The sequence below is a fragment of the Sturnus vulgaris genome, chromosome 6 (assembly GCF_052056855.1).
Source record: "Sturnus vulgaris isolate bStuVul1 chromosome 6, bStuVul1.hap1, whole genome shotgun sequence".
NCBI classification, from domain to species: Eukaryota; Metazoa; Chordata; class Aves; order Passeriformes; family Sturnidae; genus Sturnus; species Sturnus vulgaris.
In genome coordinates this window covers 12869920-12885807 of record NC_142248.1, presented here as the reverse complement: position 1 = coordinate 12885807, position 15888 = coordinate 12869920, and the positions used below count along the sequence as shown (strand labels likewise).

The 15888-nt window shown below is 44.4% G+C and overlaps 1 protein-coding gene across 8 annotated transcripts in view; it reads right to left on the bottom strand.

Moving 5' to 3' along the window:
• Positions 1–6805, bottom strand: part of DPF3 (double PHD fingers 3) — a 168163-nt gene extending 161358 nt beyond the window's left edge. For all 8 annotated transcript variants that reach the window (XR_015804440.1, XR_015804441.1, XR_015804442.1 and 5 more), the window contains exon 1: positions 6755–6805. Coding sequence is in view for 5 of the 8 variants with exons in the window: in XM_014869353.2 (XP_014724839.2) it covers positions 6755–6786 (32 nt within the window). In the remaining 3 variants the exon portion in view is untranslated. The remainder of the gene's footprint in view (positions 1–6754) is intronic.
• Between the last annotated feature and the right edge of the window lie 9083 nt (positions 6806–15888).

The following is a 15888-nucleotide window of genomic DNA, read 5'->3' as shown; positions in this document are numbered from 1 at the left end:
ACGTAGAGTTCTTTTTTTTGCATACTAAAATTTCACATATGTTACAGTTGGAATTTTATATTAATTTATGAAAATTATCAGAAAGCAAATAGAAAGTTATCAGACTAATAGAACTCACAGTTTTGTATGAGTGGAGAGATGATCCTCAGGTTGGATCAGTTCAGTCACAACAGACCGTGACATTAAATATCACTTTCAGCCTTTCTCACCACAAGAACACTGATGCAGTCAGTGTCCCCATCAACACCTGAGCAGGAGACTCTCTCCCAGCTACAGCTCAGCAGAACATGAAATTAATGCATCAGGATTTGGCAAGCACACGCTGCTGATCACAGCCACCTAGTGCACACTCATCAGTACCCGTCCCTCCCCTGCTCCTGCTGCTCCACTGGCTCCCTGTGAAGCCTCCCCTCAGACAAGGCTGGGGTGCCAGTGAAACCTTCCATGCTGCTGGAATCGTAACTCCCTGACCGCACCCGGCTCAGGCAGGTAACCTGAAAACTGAGACACGTGCTGACATACTGCTGCTATTCCCATCCTGCAGAGGATGGTGGTGTGAGAAGGGTATTTGCCAGCAGCCACTGAGACACTGCATTATTCTTTTCTGAGACATCTGTTAGGAATCTGTGGTTAAAACATGGTCTGCTGGGAAATAAACCATATATAACAATTTTTTAAAAGCATCATGCTTTGAATAATTTAGGCTATTAAAGATAAATAAGGACTTTTAAAATTTTGGTATTCAAGTATTCACTTGAGATATTTGTGTTACATGTCACTCAGTTTGGACAGTAAAAACTGTGCAGCTCTCTTCTTTCTTTTGAAATAAGAAAGAAGAAAACCACTTTCTGCTTTTCCAGCATACATGGTTTTGTTCCACAAACTGTAGAGAAATTTTTTTAAAAAGAACTTCCACCTAAAAATTTTTGCTTTTAAAAAAGAAAAGTATTCTTAAAGTATGATTCCTTTTAGATTGTGTTGATGAGATAACTATCTTTTTAAGAAACAAATCAGTACAAAAACTGAGACCTGCACTAAGGAAGTGATTAACACTCCTCAGTCTCTGCATCCTGGGCAAAATTGCCAGGCAAAGCCAGAAGAGCAGCACAGTCCTAATGAAGCCCTCAGAACAGGCCTCAAGCAACATTGCCTTGGTGCTGCTTGTCTGCACATGGAAGTATGTCACCCCAGACAGGGAAACCTCAGATCAGAGGTTGGTCTCTCCAAGGGAAAAAAACATCAACTCCCGGAACAGATTCATTCCACTCCTACAAGTCCTCGGGGATAAACAATACAGGAATGGTTCTTGCTCAAGGCAACATCACATACAGACAACACAGTGATGAGCCCAGAATAAATACCAAGATTGTAAAATTGATCTACTGAGCAAAGAAATTCAGCTCTGACATGAAAGACAAAGAAAAGTGAGAAAATTACAGATTCGGCAAATTACAATGCTAAAAGAAGGTTTATTCACAGCCAGTGGGGGCTTTGGAATGCCTCATTTCAGGACAGAAGAGGTACAGCCAACTGTCACAAGATGCAGAAGACAGACATACAAGATGGACAAAGTCTGCTCTTGAGAGCAACCTTCAAATACCAGGCTTCCAGTTTTAGGAAAGCAGAGGAGGAAATCAATTTTCATTAGGCTCCACAAAGGATGAGCCACACGACCTTCCCATGACTCAGGCTGACACAGATCCCCACTTTGTTTCGTGTACCTGACTTCTGTGTAAAGCATTCCCTCTAGGACACCGTGAATCCTATCTAATGGGTATCGTGCATCCAGTCCATTGGACATATGCTTACCTTGAAGTTATAGCACCCTCCAAAAAATCATACCTTTGGGCCTCTGTAGCACAACCCAGATAGCTCAACATTATTTTCACACACCAGAAATATGTTTTTAAAACTTTTTCTTCAGTGGCAATTTTGAGATACAACTTCCACCCGTCCACACAAATAGACTGTGAAAGACTGAAAGACCAACAAAACAAAATTACAAAAGCACTGCAACAACTAATCATGCATAAGTGACTGGTGGAATCAGACATAACACTGTAACAAGCAACATGCCATTTATCAGAGCCTCTCCTATTCAAAGCCAGTGTATCCTCAGGTCTCCTTAACTTGCCTTTTCTGCTTTCCAATGACTTTGGTTTTATGCTTATATTTCCCTGTGTAAACACAGTAACATACAACCTGCTTTCTCTGAAAGCTGCTACTGAGATATTAGAAAATATGGTTTTCATGTGGACAACAGTTTTGATTTGAAGTGTATCACATTAGGGCTCATTTATGTTTTTAAGTAACATCAGAGCCACATTGGAATTGCTGTAGAGATTTTGGTACATGGTTTAATGTGCCCAACAAACTCTGTTCTGTCAAGCAGAAGAAAATTCCCTTTTGCAAGGGCACATTAAAATCACCTCCACATCACTTGTAAACACTGAACTGGCAACCTAACTGTCTGTCTATTTTATTGCTTCCACCTGCTGAAAGCAGCACTGCACATTATACTTTCACTTTAATATTAAATATCAGCAACCAGATGCTTATGCAACAACATCCAAAAAAAAAAAAAAAATCAGTCTTCATCAGCACTTAATCAAGACATAGGGCTGCTTCAGGGATGTGTAATGGGATACAGGACCTTCCAGTTAAGAGTCCTCAGTCTGAGTTCAAGCCAGAGTAATCACTAATGAAATAGTCTTGCCATACAAGACCCCAAGACCCACACTGGTGTCTTGCCAATGTGAAACAGGGATGAGAACACAGACCACTTCTTCACAGGTGTCTCATGACACAGAATTCATAATTACAAGGAAGGTCATTTGGCAGCCCAAAGGTCGGAGTTGGCTGTCAAGGCAATTTTATCTGAGAAGGTACAGCAATTGAAAACCCAACTGCTGCTGTGTGTTTGCAGTGGCAATGCAGAGACAGAACAGGCCTGGTACATCAGCTCTAGCACTGTGCACACAAATCTGTGATGATCTGCTCCCCAAACACCTGGCAGAGAATAAGTGTCCCCAAGCACGTCAAAGTTATCCAACAATGAATGCAGTCAGCATGGAAGTGAGCTAGCCTAGCAGTTGAGCCTGAGTTAGCTTCTTTTGTCCCAGAGGCTGAGAGTCCTGAGCAAAAAGGAGAGCACTGGCACTGCTAAACTACTGGGAGGTAGCAGCCCTCTGGTGAGTGTCCAGGCAGAGCGCTATAGGGCACCGGGATCTCACATGCTGAAATGGCAACAACCTAACCTATGTTCCGCTTAGTGCGTTTAATTGACAGCCTGAAATAAAAGTCATTCGTGGGAGTAAAGACAGAGAAAGGGTGGGAGGAAACCAGCTCTACTTCTAGACAAGACTGTGTAAATTACAAGGTCTTAATTACATTAAGTGCATTATGGTACCATATGCATATCACTAATAAGGCAGCAATGGAGGAAATGGGACTAAATGCTAAAACTGGAAGTTGAATGCCTGCATTCTAGACTTCATCTTTTAGAGAGATTCTGAACCACTTTGTCCTAGTTTAGCCATCCATAAAACAAAGGCAATAATCCTTTCTTCACACGGGCGTTGAGAGGTTTAATTAATTAATGTTTACAAAGTCCATTGAGATTTCTGACTGACATTTGAAGTAATTCAGAATACTTTTAAAATGCATTTGTTTCTTCTACTGCACCACTCAAATGTCTTCATATTAAAATATCCAAAGGAGAAGAAGACGGAAACAAAAAATATGGAGATACATACATAAACTAGTGGGGGAAAAAAAACCAACAACAAATTCAGCACTTAGAATCCACTTCTGTCCCATCAAAACTGTCAGAATACTGCCATTTCCACAGATGAAGAAGCATGTGCTTGTCCAAACATCTGCCACCTTTACCTTGCAGATCTGTTAAACTTAGATCTCAGATATTTTTGTCTGTAGCACCATGTTGGTAAACAACAAGCTAAAAAACGGCAGAAATAACAGGCAGTCGTGTCAGGTTGACTGGTTCACCAGAGGAAGTGAAGGGAAGAAGAGCAAAGGGATGAAAGCACCAAAAGAGAACCAGAAAGTGATAAGAGAGTGCTGGACAGAGAAAGAGGCAAGTTGAGTAGGGAGAAACCAATCATTAGTGAGGAACTCCACACACTGAGCTATTCTATGAAATACATTCCCACAGATGCTCAGGTACTGGAATACATTATTCAGAGGGACCAGTCTGGCATGAACAAGGCCACATGTGTGTCCAAGTGCCAGAGACAAACTGAATATTGGACGCTCTTAAACGCAAAAACACACACAAGGGGCTGCTTGATACCTGAGTCCGGATTTCTCAGTCCCTACATTGTCCCCCATTTCGGAGCAAAACCTTTGTGTGGCCGGTTTCTGTAGGGGGCGTTTGTGGGTTCTGAGATACAATCAAAACGCAGACAGAGGAAATGCAAATGCCATTCAGCTCCCGTTCATTGTCAGGAAGGACACATGAGGATAAAACACTGTGCACTGCATCCCTCCCCTATTATGTGTCCTACTGCTTTTGTCCTAATTTATCCTATGCATAATTTATTTACATGTGTATCGTTTCCCGATCAGCAACTTTAAAGAATAAGTGAAAATTATAAAATGTTTTATTAAACAAGTTGTCAACAAAATTACAGATGGTGTCAGACAGCCAGTACCAATTCTGCTTCCTCCACATAGCCTCAGTACTTTAAAAGGCACATAGAGAAAAGCGAACCCGGCACTTGATGTCTATTGTTTCCTCCTCTCACACCCCCCAGGGGCGAGGGGAGGAGAAGGGAGCTAATTATAAATGGCCTCATCCTGTCCTCCCCGACTTTAGCAGCAGCGGGATCGGGCCCCGATTCATTTCGGCACGAGCAGCCCTTCGGCAGGATCCGTCCGCCGCGACCGCCAGGAGCCCCACGGTGCCACGAAGTGCGAGGCGAGGCGACAAGGTCCCGTCCGCCGGCGGGGCGGGGGCCGGGGCCGCCAGCCGTGCTCCCGTGGCCGCTCCCGGGAGCTCCCCGCCTCCCGCCCGCCGTCCCCAGGGGCCACCGAGCCCGGGCTTCCCCGCTACCGGCAGCAGCCGCCAGCGGCGCACACAGCCGCGGTGCTCCGTGCCCAGGTGCGGAGCGGCCCCGGGGTGCGCCCGGCGGCCGGGAGGGGCACGGGAGAAATCGCTGTCGCCTGCACGAGTGTCAGACCCGCCGTCGAACGGGGAGGGGGGGGCACGCCGCCTCTGCCGCGCGGTTTTCATTTTCAGAGCGCGTTCAGTCCCTCGCCACCCACCCATGAGGACACTCAGACTTCTTTGATTTAACCCCCTGCAACTGCGCTCCCCCCTCCCCGCGGATTTTTATATCCGAGAGGGCGAGTAAATGAAAGCAAAAGCTTTTCTGCCAGGACGGAGCAGGAGAGCTGATAAACATGTCAGCACCCCTTCCCAGCTCGAGGCTTTCCTTTCCCTTCAGATCGCAGAAAGACAGCGGCAGAAATCCCTGGAAAAACCTTCAAGTGTTTTTCCAACTCCAGCCGGAGAGACACGAGTCGGAGAAAAAAAAAAATAGAAAAAGCAAAAACCTCGCAGCCTTAATTTCATCTCACAAAACTCAAAGGTATAAAAACACCCACTCAGCGCAGCCAGAAAGTGCAAGCGAAGCGTCACCGCCAGGTACTCTGCTTCCCTGCTTTACTAGCAAGAGCGCTGCCCCCGTTAGCAGGGAAGTCGTTTGAAAAAGGTTAAGACAGCTCCGCTCCCCACATACGGTGCCAAATCCCACTCTCCCTAATGCCTTCGGGGATTAGCGGCGTGCGCTGCAGACCACAAGGAAAATAAAGGACGCGATCCAGAAGACGACAACCGGCTCCCGCGGTGCCCCTCAGAAATCAGCCTTATTTCCGGACCGGGAACCCTGGAATACCTCCACAGCAGAAGTACCTGCCCCCTCCCTCTCTCAAGCTCGGGTCAGACCCCGTCTGTGCAGCCCTCGGTGGCTTGTGCCCGCTCTCAAGATGGAAACACAATCAACTCTCTTTGCCACTTTGAAAAGCGAAAGCCTGTCATATGCAAAACAGATCTCCGGACTTCCTGCCCAAAATCAGCGACCGGCAGTCCCGAGTCATTCATTTCACTCAAGTCTGCTTTCCTGCCTCTCCTCTCCTCTCCGCTCCCTCTCCTGCACGAGCGCCGAGGCGCACCGGCAGATCCCCCGCTGCCCCGCTTTCCGACCGCCCAGCCGAGAAGCGAGGGAGGTTGCTTCGTCAAGACATCGCAACTCCCCAAAGACCTGCGGAGGCAACTCCGAGCCGCGGTGGGAGCGCGGAGGCACCGCGCCCCGAGCGCCCCCGCGGGCCGGTCCGTGCCCCGCCGGGCGCGGTGGCGGGGCCAGCCCGCCGGGGCAGCGGGGACAGGACGCTGACAAGTGCGCGCACCCCCGCGGGACGCGGCCGCCGCCGACCCCGCGCTGAGCCCCGGGAGCGCCGGGCGGGCTCCCCGCCGCCGCCCCCTGCCCGCCGCCCCCCGCCCCGCGCCCGGGCGCCAATTAACCCAACAATTTTTTCCTCGTTAATTTCGGCGCGAGCCGTGGGGATGTGTTGCACAAAAAACGAGCGAGTCGTTGGGGCAGAAAGGAGGGCGGGAGGAGGGACCCGCCGGGAGGCTGCCGGCACCCGGCTCCGGCTGGCAGCCGGCGCCGGAAAGGCGCCTTTTTTCATATTTAAACCACGCGGAATATGTACATTTTTGATTCCTACTTACGCTTTCAGGGGGTTGTGAATGACAGTCGCCATTTTGCTACAATGTAACAGAATATTGTGTCTCGGAGTTCTAAAGGTTCGCTCAGGGGAAGCGGCCAGCCAATGGCAGCGCGGCATACCGGCCCGCCGGCCAATGGCGCGGCGGGGGCGGGGCCGGGGCGCTGCTAGTTATTAGGGGAGCTGTCAAAGCCCAGAGGTCACTCCCTCTCCCTGGAACTGCCGGCGAGCAGGTCTTAAAGGGGCAGCGCCGCCGCCGGGGCCGCGCCGCGCCGGGGGACACCCCGGGCTCCGGTGTGCCACTTCCCCGCCGCGCTCCGGCCCCAGCTCGAACGCGCCGAGCCGGGAGAGGGGAATCCGGGCTCGCTCCTCGTACCCTCGCACCGCCGCCGCTGCTCCCCTGTTTCCCAGGCGGCGTGCCCCGCCGGGGGAACGAGCCCGCGCCGCCCGCTCGCTCCGCACTCTGCCCGGCAGCGTTCCTCCCGCGCTGCTTCCCCTCCGGCATAGCCGCGCTCCCCGCCAGGTCTCCGTGAGCCGCCGGTTCTGGCAGCGGCTTCAGGGCAGTGTCGCTCCCCCTCCCCCAGGAATTTCCCTCTCCCTGTCAGTCATCCCGGCCCGCAGCCCCTGCTCCCTTACATAACGCGCGGCGGCCGGAGCGCCCGCCCGGCCCTGCACTGCCCCGCTCCTCTCTCCCACAGAACAACTTCTGGCGCGCCGGGAGCCGGGCCCCCGTCTCCGTCCGGCTCAGGGAGCCGCGGGGGGGAAGAGCCCTGACCCGCGCTTCACCGGACATGCAGCCCTGCGATAAGACAGGAGCCGGAGGCTGGACCCCGGAGCGCGGCAGGGAGCAAGCAGAGCCCATTCCTGGGGAGGCACCGAACTCCAGGAAGCCTGGGTTTACCTACAACTAATTAAAGGAGCTTGCGAATGAATTATGGAGCATGACCCAAGTGATTTAAGAGGTGTCAGTCCTGATCTCACTCTCAGATCCTGATCTCACTCTCAGAAGTAAACTCAGTGAAGTTCACGAAATTGCTCCAGTGTAAATTAAGTGCCAACAGGAACAGAATCAAACAAAGAAGTTTTCTGCTTGTCTGATAGTAATGTCAGCTTTGTCATCTCATACTTTTTCTCCCACTCTCAAAGGTCTCGTCTGTCCCTCTGAAAAACACAAACAAGCACCACCAAAATCGTGCATCCCCCTTCTTTGCATCTACACATTCAGAAGAAATTCAACAAAATAATTAAAACATGCTAGTGTCAAAGCAGTAAAAGTAGGGAAACTAGAAAAAAAATTTCATTCACAACTTAATGAATAAAAGAATAGAAGTAGTGATGTTTGTGAGATATTAACAGAAGTAGAAATAGCCATCTTCCTGGGCTGAACTTGAAAAAGTAAAGACAACCATAATCTCTCTTGCTCAATTATTTTACAAAATAAAACTTTGCAATACGGGGGCAAATGAGAAAAGGAAGAGAAATGGAGAATAGGAAGAGTATCATTGTCACTCACAGTGAGGACAGGTACACAAGTGTAATCCAGTGGTTTCCCGTTCGTTAAGTATTCATCAGAAGTTTGCAAAAAGTTAAAGATCCGTCTAAGGTCTCTCTTTCTGAAATATTGCCTATTCCAGCTACTAGGTCAACTTAGGTACTGTGCCAGGCATAATATCCCTGGAGGGAAGCATCTCTTCCATCAAAGCAATCTAAGCCATTTGGTTACAGGCACTGCTTAGGAGAAATAAGCTTTCTGTCAGCTGGAGAGTTGCCAAGCTGCTGAGATCTATCCCAAAACAGTTCTGGGAAGTAATCTTTAAGAATGTTTCCATTATCATATTACACTATATTATTTAATATCGTAGTAGTCCAGGTGACATTGAATGCGACTTCAGACCCTCCTGCTCAGTACTCTCACTGCTCACAGGAAAAGCTAACCACAAACTGCCGACTTGTCACAAGCAAACAGTTGTGTGTGCTGCAGAGAAACAAACGGCACAGCGTGCACCTGAACTGGCAGCCACAGACGAGCAACCTACATCTCATCCCGCTTCTATGAGGATTTCTGGTTCGACTTTTCTTGTTGCCGTGATATTCACTTAATGGCAAACACTCGAGTACTTACTGTAGGATGGGCAATATTTGCTTGTGGGATAATAATGATTTTGCTTCACATGTAAGAAAAAAATAGCCTAGGACTGTATCACTCTGCAGAACAGGAGAGAGATTTGTGTTAATGAGAGAAGGTACCAAAATCCAGCCAAGCTCTAGAAAGCCCTGAGATTTCCTAATGCAAACTGGTGACATTTTCAGATAATTAAGAAACCCTGCTTGAGGTCATTTTTAGGAGTTTAATGAGTCCCTCTGGTCCTGTTTTGTTGGATATATAGGCCCATTCTTGCTCTGCAGGCAAGAAGCTCTTGGTGCAGCTTGGCAGGGAACGTATTGCAAAAATGGGATGAAGCCACACGTTTCCCTGGCTGCTCCTGTTATTCATACTGTTGGGCCTTTATCAGCTACCAGCAAAAGCAACAAACAGTGAGAACAGGCACAGATGACCTTGGATTGTTGATAGGCCTTTTCCCAGGCAGACCCCACGTTCCTGGCTAGGAGAACCAGTCAACAGCACTGCCTTGCTCAGAGGAATCTCCAGGACGCCCAAGGACAGAGCAGCCATATCAGAGCAGTGGGAAGTCTCACCCGCGGTAACAAAGACATCAGGCTTTGCTCACATGTCCGTATAATTTTCCCACTGTGTTTTTCATGTAGAATCCCACAACAGTTAGATTATTATTTTGGCAGAAAGAAAAGACACACAGCATTGACTGGCATTTTGCTTGTAATGAACTACACAACTTGTTTACATGTTCACTATTTGCAAGCAGGGGGAACATCACAAACCTATATTAATAAAAATTTCATGACACACCATAATTACCTCCATTTTCACATATGCACCAGTCCATCATTGGTAGACCATTTATGACCTAAATTTTAGCTCAATTTTTCTTCTGATTTTAGTGTACTATAAGTCACTAATCAGTAACGTCACTATTGTTTTGTATCCTGAAGAACCAACAAAGCTGAAACACACTCAGTTACACATACACTAAATCACAACTTCAGGATTTTAACATTTGTACTTAGTTACTGTTAGTTTTATTCACACTCACCTGAAACATACCAAGGAAGCTGCAAGAAAATAGAAATCATTTAAAATATATGGCCATTAAAAAAACCCTAGGTGGACATATTCTTAACAAGAGCTTGTCATATGTTTGGACAACCAACACAAAATTTTGAAAAAGGAAGGTAAGTTTTGACATAAATCTATTAGAGTAATACCTATAGCATTAACACAAGGCCTAAGCATGTTCCATCTGCAGGGCCAGAGTGAGCAGGGCTTTAGAGGAGAGTCCACACCTCACCTGCAGCCCCTCATACACAACTGCAGCTTGTCTCTACCCAAGTAGAAGAAACACAGTGTCATATCTTCTCAGTGTATTGGGAAGTGTCATGTCTCATGGATCATAATGCTGCTCTCCTGACCCACCTGTTCAAACATTTTTACTACTTAGATAACACAAGCACATCGATGCTTTTTGTGAGGTCTCAGCAATATTCCTATATACCCTGAAAAGCCTTATTTTAACTGACAATATTTCAAACCGTGAAATAATTTTTACCTTGTATTTATTATCTTTTACTTTCCATTTTATCTTGTTAAGTTTCAATGTAGAGTTGCTGGTTTCTGAAGGGAGGGAAAGTTATTATACATTCCTCAACTCTTGTGTATTGGAAAGTGAAACAAACTAGACATTGACATTAAAAGCCACACATCTAGTTTTGCTGTGGAGGGAAACATAAAAAATAGCTGAAAAAGAAGTGGCTTCTGGTAGATTAACAACTGTTTAATATTGTCAGATATTTCTAGTGAATTAAAATTTTCTTTTATTCATATATATTAATATTCAAAGTATGAGATTCATATAGGTCTAAATAAGACAGTATGCTGTAATGTAGCTTGTTACAGCAAAACAGGGCCCCACATGCACAGATATCCTGCAAGAGATTTGAAGCCTTAACCCCTTTTTATTTATTAAAGCTGTGCAGGCATCTCTCATACACTGTTTCTTGTCAGCCCTCCTCCTCCTTTTCTTTGATCTTTACCAATAGTTGCTTAGCTGAAAGAGAAGGAAAAGATATCAGAGTGTCAGTGTTACAGACTCAACACCAGCCTTCTACAGACACATCACCAAAAAAATTTATGCAGTCAGCATAACAAAGATAACTATGGAGCTACACAGTGTAAAAATTGGCACCAACAATTCATTCTTCACAAATTTGGGAATTATATCCATGAAAGGGACCTCAAATTTTTAGCACTTTTTTTTAAAGTAAAATTTCCCCTCTCTAACTATAGAATAAAGACATCCAGGAATTGTTGCTATCTTGATTTCAGGCCTGATTCCTTTATCCAATTTTCTTTACTGTATGCACTATTCCATTTCCTATCAAGTACACCTGAATTACTTGTATGCTGTCTGGACTCAAGCCCTTTACTTTCTAATGGGATGTTCCAATAAAATAAATACATTTTAACATTAAAGAGGAGTCTCTATTAGTAAGGAGTACATGGAGGCCTCAATCTGAAGCTTTCAAAAACTTGGGGAGACAGAAGTTGTTTAAAGTTCCCAGAATCTGGCTCAAGTCTCTCCCCAGTCTAACAAACTGCTGAAAATATATTTAGTGTGGCTGCCAGAAGATTCTTTGTCATGCATTGTTTTTACATTTCCCCAACAATAGAAAATAATGTTACAAACAAGCTGCTTCAAAAGGAGAGTACAAGTCTTTCTGGTAGCCACTGCAAAACCACAGTAATAGTAGAAAAGGAAGTTAATAAAACAGAAGACACATACTCTGAAGAACACACATTCAGTAACCATGGTTGTCCTCTCCTTGAGGGGAGTCATTGGTAAAATTTAGGTGGGAAAAAACTGAGTTCCCATCAAGAAGCATGACAGAAAGCACCTAAGAACAACTTGTTAAAGTTTATTATGAAATTCCAACAGAGACAGGTCTGTCTGCCTTTTTTCTTGAGTAACTAGCTGGGAAAAAAAGAAAAAAGGGGGAAAAAAAGGGAAAAAATAATAAAGGAAAATAAAAGAATACAGAAAAAAGAATAAATTAAAAATTAAAGAATAAAGAAAAGGCCAACCCTTTGGGAGTCCTTTTCACACTTTGTGCATTAAAAGTAGGAAAACATGTTTTTACATTACATCCATCAATGAGATACAGAGGTGGTATCTTGATTAATCTGAAATAATGCTGTCTCCATCCTCTTATTTCTAGTGCAAGGATCAAAGTGAGTTTTGAAGGTGATTTAAACCTTGGAGAGAACAGATGGTATAGTTTAGGAAACAATCAAGTAGATTATCTGATCCTCCCAGAAAAGTTCCTCATTGCTACTCTGAATGGAGTAGTGATACTGTCCTACCTATAGTTACCACCACCTTTAGACAAAAACTTCAAATGTGGTCCTAAAGGTGGTACAATGACTTCCTCTTGCCCACGATGAGAAAACAGAATGTTCTACCTTGCTAATCAGTCTTAGCTCTTATATGCCCAGAGCACATCACGTAATTATGATTCTAAGACAGGTTTAACATTTGTATTGAGCATAATGAATAGCAGCCTACCTGAGAAAATTAACAGCTGAGAAAAACAAACTGCCACACTGATCCAAAGAAAGTGCTAACTTTGAATCTGCTGTTAATTTGAACTGCTCCACCTTTCCTTTCTTACTGATGACACCACCTCAAATGGAATGAGTATTTTGCTGTGCCTGCCTGCTTACTCCACTATGGCAATTTTTTAATAGAGTAGGCAGAAGTGAGCTGTCCAGACACAGCTTAAATGTAATGACTGCAATTGCTTTCTTTCAGTATGCAAGCTTTCTTGTTTACGAACTGAATTTTGGTCTTTGGAATAAACATGATCATAAGTAGGCTGCTTTTGCAGCACATGCAGGAGTTACACAGCTAACAACAAAACCAGTCTTTTTAACTACACGGAAGATTAGATTTCAGCATGAAAATATCTCACCTGCTAATTTTTTTTTTGGTTCAATATTATTTGTGAAATGCTTTTAATTTCAAGGGGTTTAAAAATAATTTTAATAACACCTTCAATGGCTTCACTCCCTCTTTCATATAAATACAAAAGAATTATAGTATGGCATTCTTTTTTTTTTTCTTTTTGTTGTGCTTTGTTCCATTATTTTCAAAACAATCTGTAACTTAAAATATTTTTCCACTTTGTAAAAATTTAAAGTAAGAAAAATAAAATCTGATGGGGTAGTTGCACTGGAAAGAAAAACATCCACATAAACATCAGTTTACAATTGGTAAAGCACTACCTCATTTTATTGCATTGATTGGCTAAAAATAGAGGAAAATGGTAGTAAGGGAGAAATAAGACTATTTTATCTGTCTTAAATCCTGCTAAACAGAAACAGCTTCAAAAGTGTCACAAAATTGTTCTTCCATTTCCCATCCAACTTCATCTTGGTAGAGGGGAGAAACAACAAAGTTGTGGATTGACCTGCCCAAAATACCAGTTTAGGTCAACTTTAAAAGTAGATGATTGCAAATTTCACTGAACAAATGCAGTACTGGTATAACACAAAATGATCCTGGGAACCCATCAGAGCAAATTATTGCAGTCAATGTCACAATGAAGCCAGTCCTGACTTATTTGGTCCCATCTCCCCAACTGAACCCTGCAGAAATAATCTGATATAAACTTCCCTAAACCAAACAGGATCTCAGGTCAGAATTCAGAATAATTTTGCTGATACCTTTTAACAGAGATAACCATATTGGTAACATCCTTTACAAAAAAGCAGCATTGCCACAGGGCAGCGTGTTATTTGCTGGGCTTTTTTGTTTGCCTCTTGTGTTTTAAGCAAAGTTGGATCAGGGCAGTCAGGGCACCTCCTTCAAATGCAGCACCCACATCTCCAACAGGAAGCTCTGCCACACAACTCTTGCTCCAGCCACTCACCTCACACATCTAAGCCCTTGTGTCAAATCTTCTACTTGCTCAGGCTTTTGCTAGAGTTGACAGGCCTTTGCTGACACTGGGACTCTGTGCTGCCTCAGCAGAAAGAACCTAAGAACTTGTCAAAGTTTATTATGAAATCCCAGGCGACATATAAGGCTGATGGGATACTGCTTCATGCAAGGCCCAGACTTTTGCTCCCACTGATGATGCTTATTAGGCTATTTCTAAGACTGTCCTGTGGAATCCTTGTGTCATTCCAAGAAAGACTCAGTGCAGGATTTACCAGGCATATATATAGACATAGGGGCAGATTCTCATCTTTCACATGTGTTACTGATATAGGCCAGTTTCCAGTGAGCCTAAATAGGCTATAAAGGCTCCAACTTCCTAAGCAGTATGCCCACCAACCACACACTCCCTCAGAGTGCTAGAAGTACATACACAGCTACATATTTAACCCATCTTCAGATCCCAGGCTGACAGGACAAAAAGGATTCCTACCCAAGAGCTGAGAGTGGAATAAAAGTCTAAACACAATATCATCACGTAAAACTCCATCAGGCAAGCTGTGCCACTTGCATAAAATCCAAGTTCCCTGCTTCGTTATTCCTTCCAGTGCCTGTTTCTGATGGGGCTTTCCTTGTTGGTTTTAAAGGTCAAAAGCCAGCTAGGAGCATGCCAGCCTAAACATTTGAGAAAAGAAGGCACAAGCACCTTCAGCACCAGAAAAAAACCCAAAGAAACCTGCAAAAGGAAACCTTACAGCACTTAGAATATTTTGGCACCTGTCATGCCCAGAGACGACCAAGTACTACAGTTTTTAAACTGGGCAAAACTTTGTAAAGCTGCATGTAAGATCAGTCACCTACTAAGAACGGTGTCTTATATATGTTGAATTCTGCACTCACTTGCAAAACCCAGTTTGCTGATCTCACACATAGAATGTTTTCTCTCATCTGGTGTCTATGGCTAAAGTTCTTATGAAATACTATTTAAAAGAACTGGAATAAATCTGATAGAATAAAAACATCTACAAAGAATACTGCAGTTTCTGCTATAACACTCCAGCTTGCAGGAAGTAGAATAGCTTACCAAATTATTATCTTAGGGAGGATTCTCCCTGCTTGGCTCCTGCAAGCATCAGCGTTTCACTACAAAATGCAAGCAGTAGGAATCCAGCCTTCAGGAACCCTGTGCAACCAATGGCCACAAAATAAAGCCTTATGATTGATTACCCAGGTTATGACACTTTAGAAATGGTATAGCAAGCATAACTGACCTGCAATCTTTTCCACTCCCGTTTGGAGCTGCAACAGCTTCTTATTCTTTCCAAGCCATTGGCTAGTTCTTCTCCAAGTTCTTTTTATTAAAACCTTTTATCTCTCTACACAGTAACAATTTCTCCTAGCAATCATAACCATCCACTCTCATCATTCTTCTAGACAGAGGCATTGGCCAAATCCACTTTGGGAGAAGGAGAAGGATACCACAAACGGTTGTACTTGCATTTGTTATGGGAGAGAGGTGCTTATTGATTAAGATCACTCTCAAAAAATCAGACAAGCAATGGTTTCCCTGACTCTATTTATATAATTGGAATAATTCACTAGCTAACACTTTTCCCAGTTAAATGCATGCCAACCTCCTGAAAAGAATTCAAACTTCTGGAGCATAGAGATCACACAAGGGTCAGTACACAAAGCCTAGTGCCAGAGATATGCAGCTGTTTCCCTCACTCACACTCCATCCTTCTGATTATTGAACAGGAGAATCCCAGTTGTATTCTAGATACAAATGCAAGCACATTATATTCCAAAGCTGGGAGCTATTCCAAACCAGAGTGCTGGGGACATCCAAGTTTAGCCTGCTTGTTAGCATAGCACCCAGAATTCTAGAACTATAGGCATTCATTTAGAAGTTGCTGTATATTTAATTTTCTCACCCCCAGCCCAATATATACTCTAACCCACCAGCAAAGCTCTGTTTCCAGTCAAATTCTTACTAAAGTATCCTAAAACATCTGCTCAAAGGCTTGTGGAAGCCCTATACCATTTTCAAAAATCATATCAAGAAAAG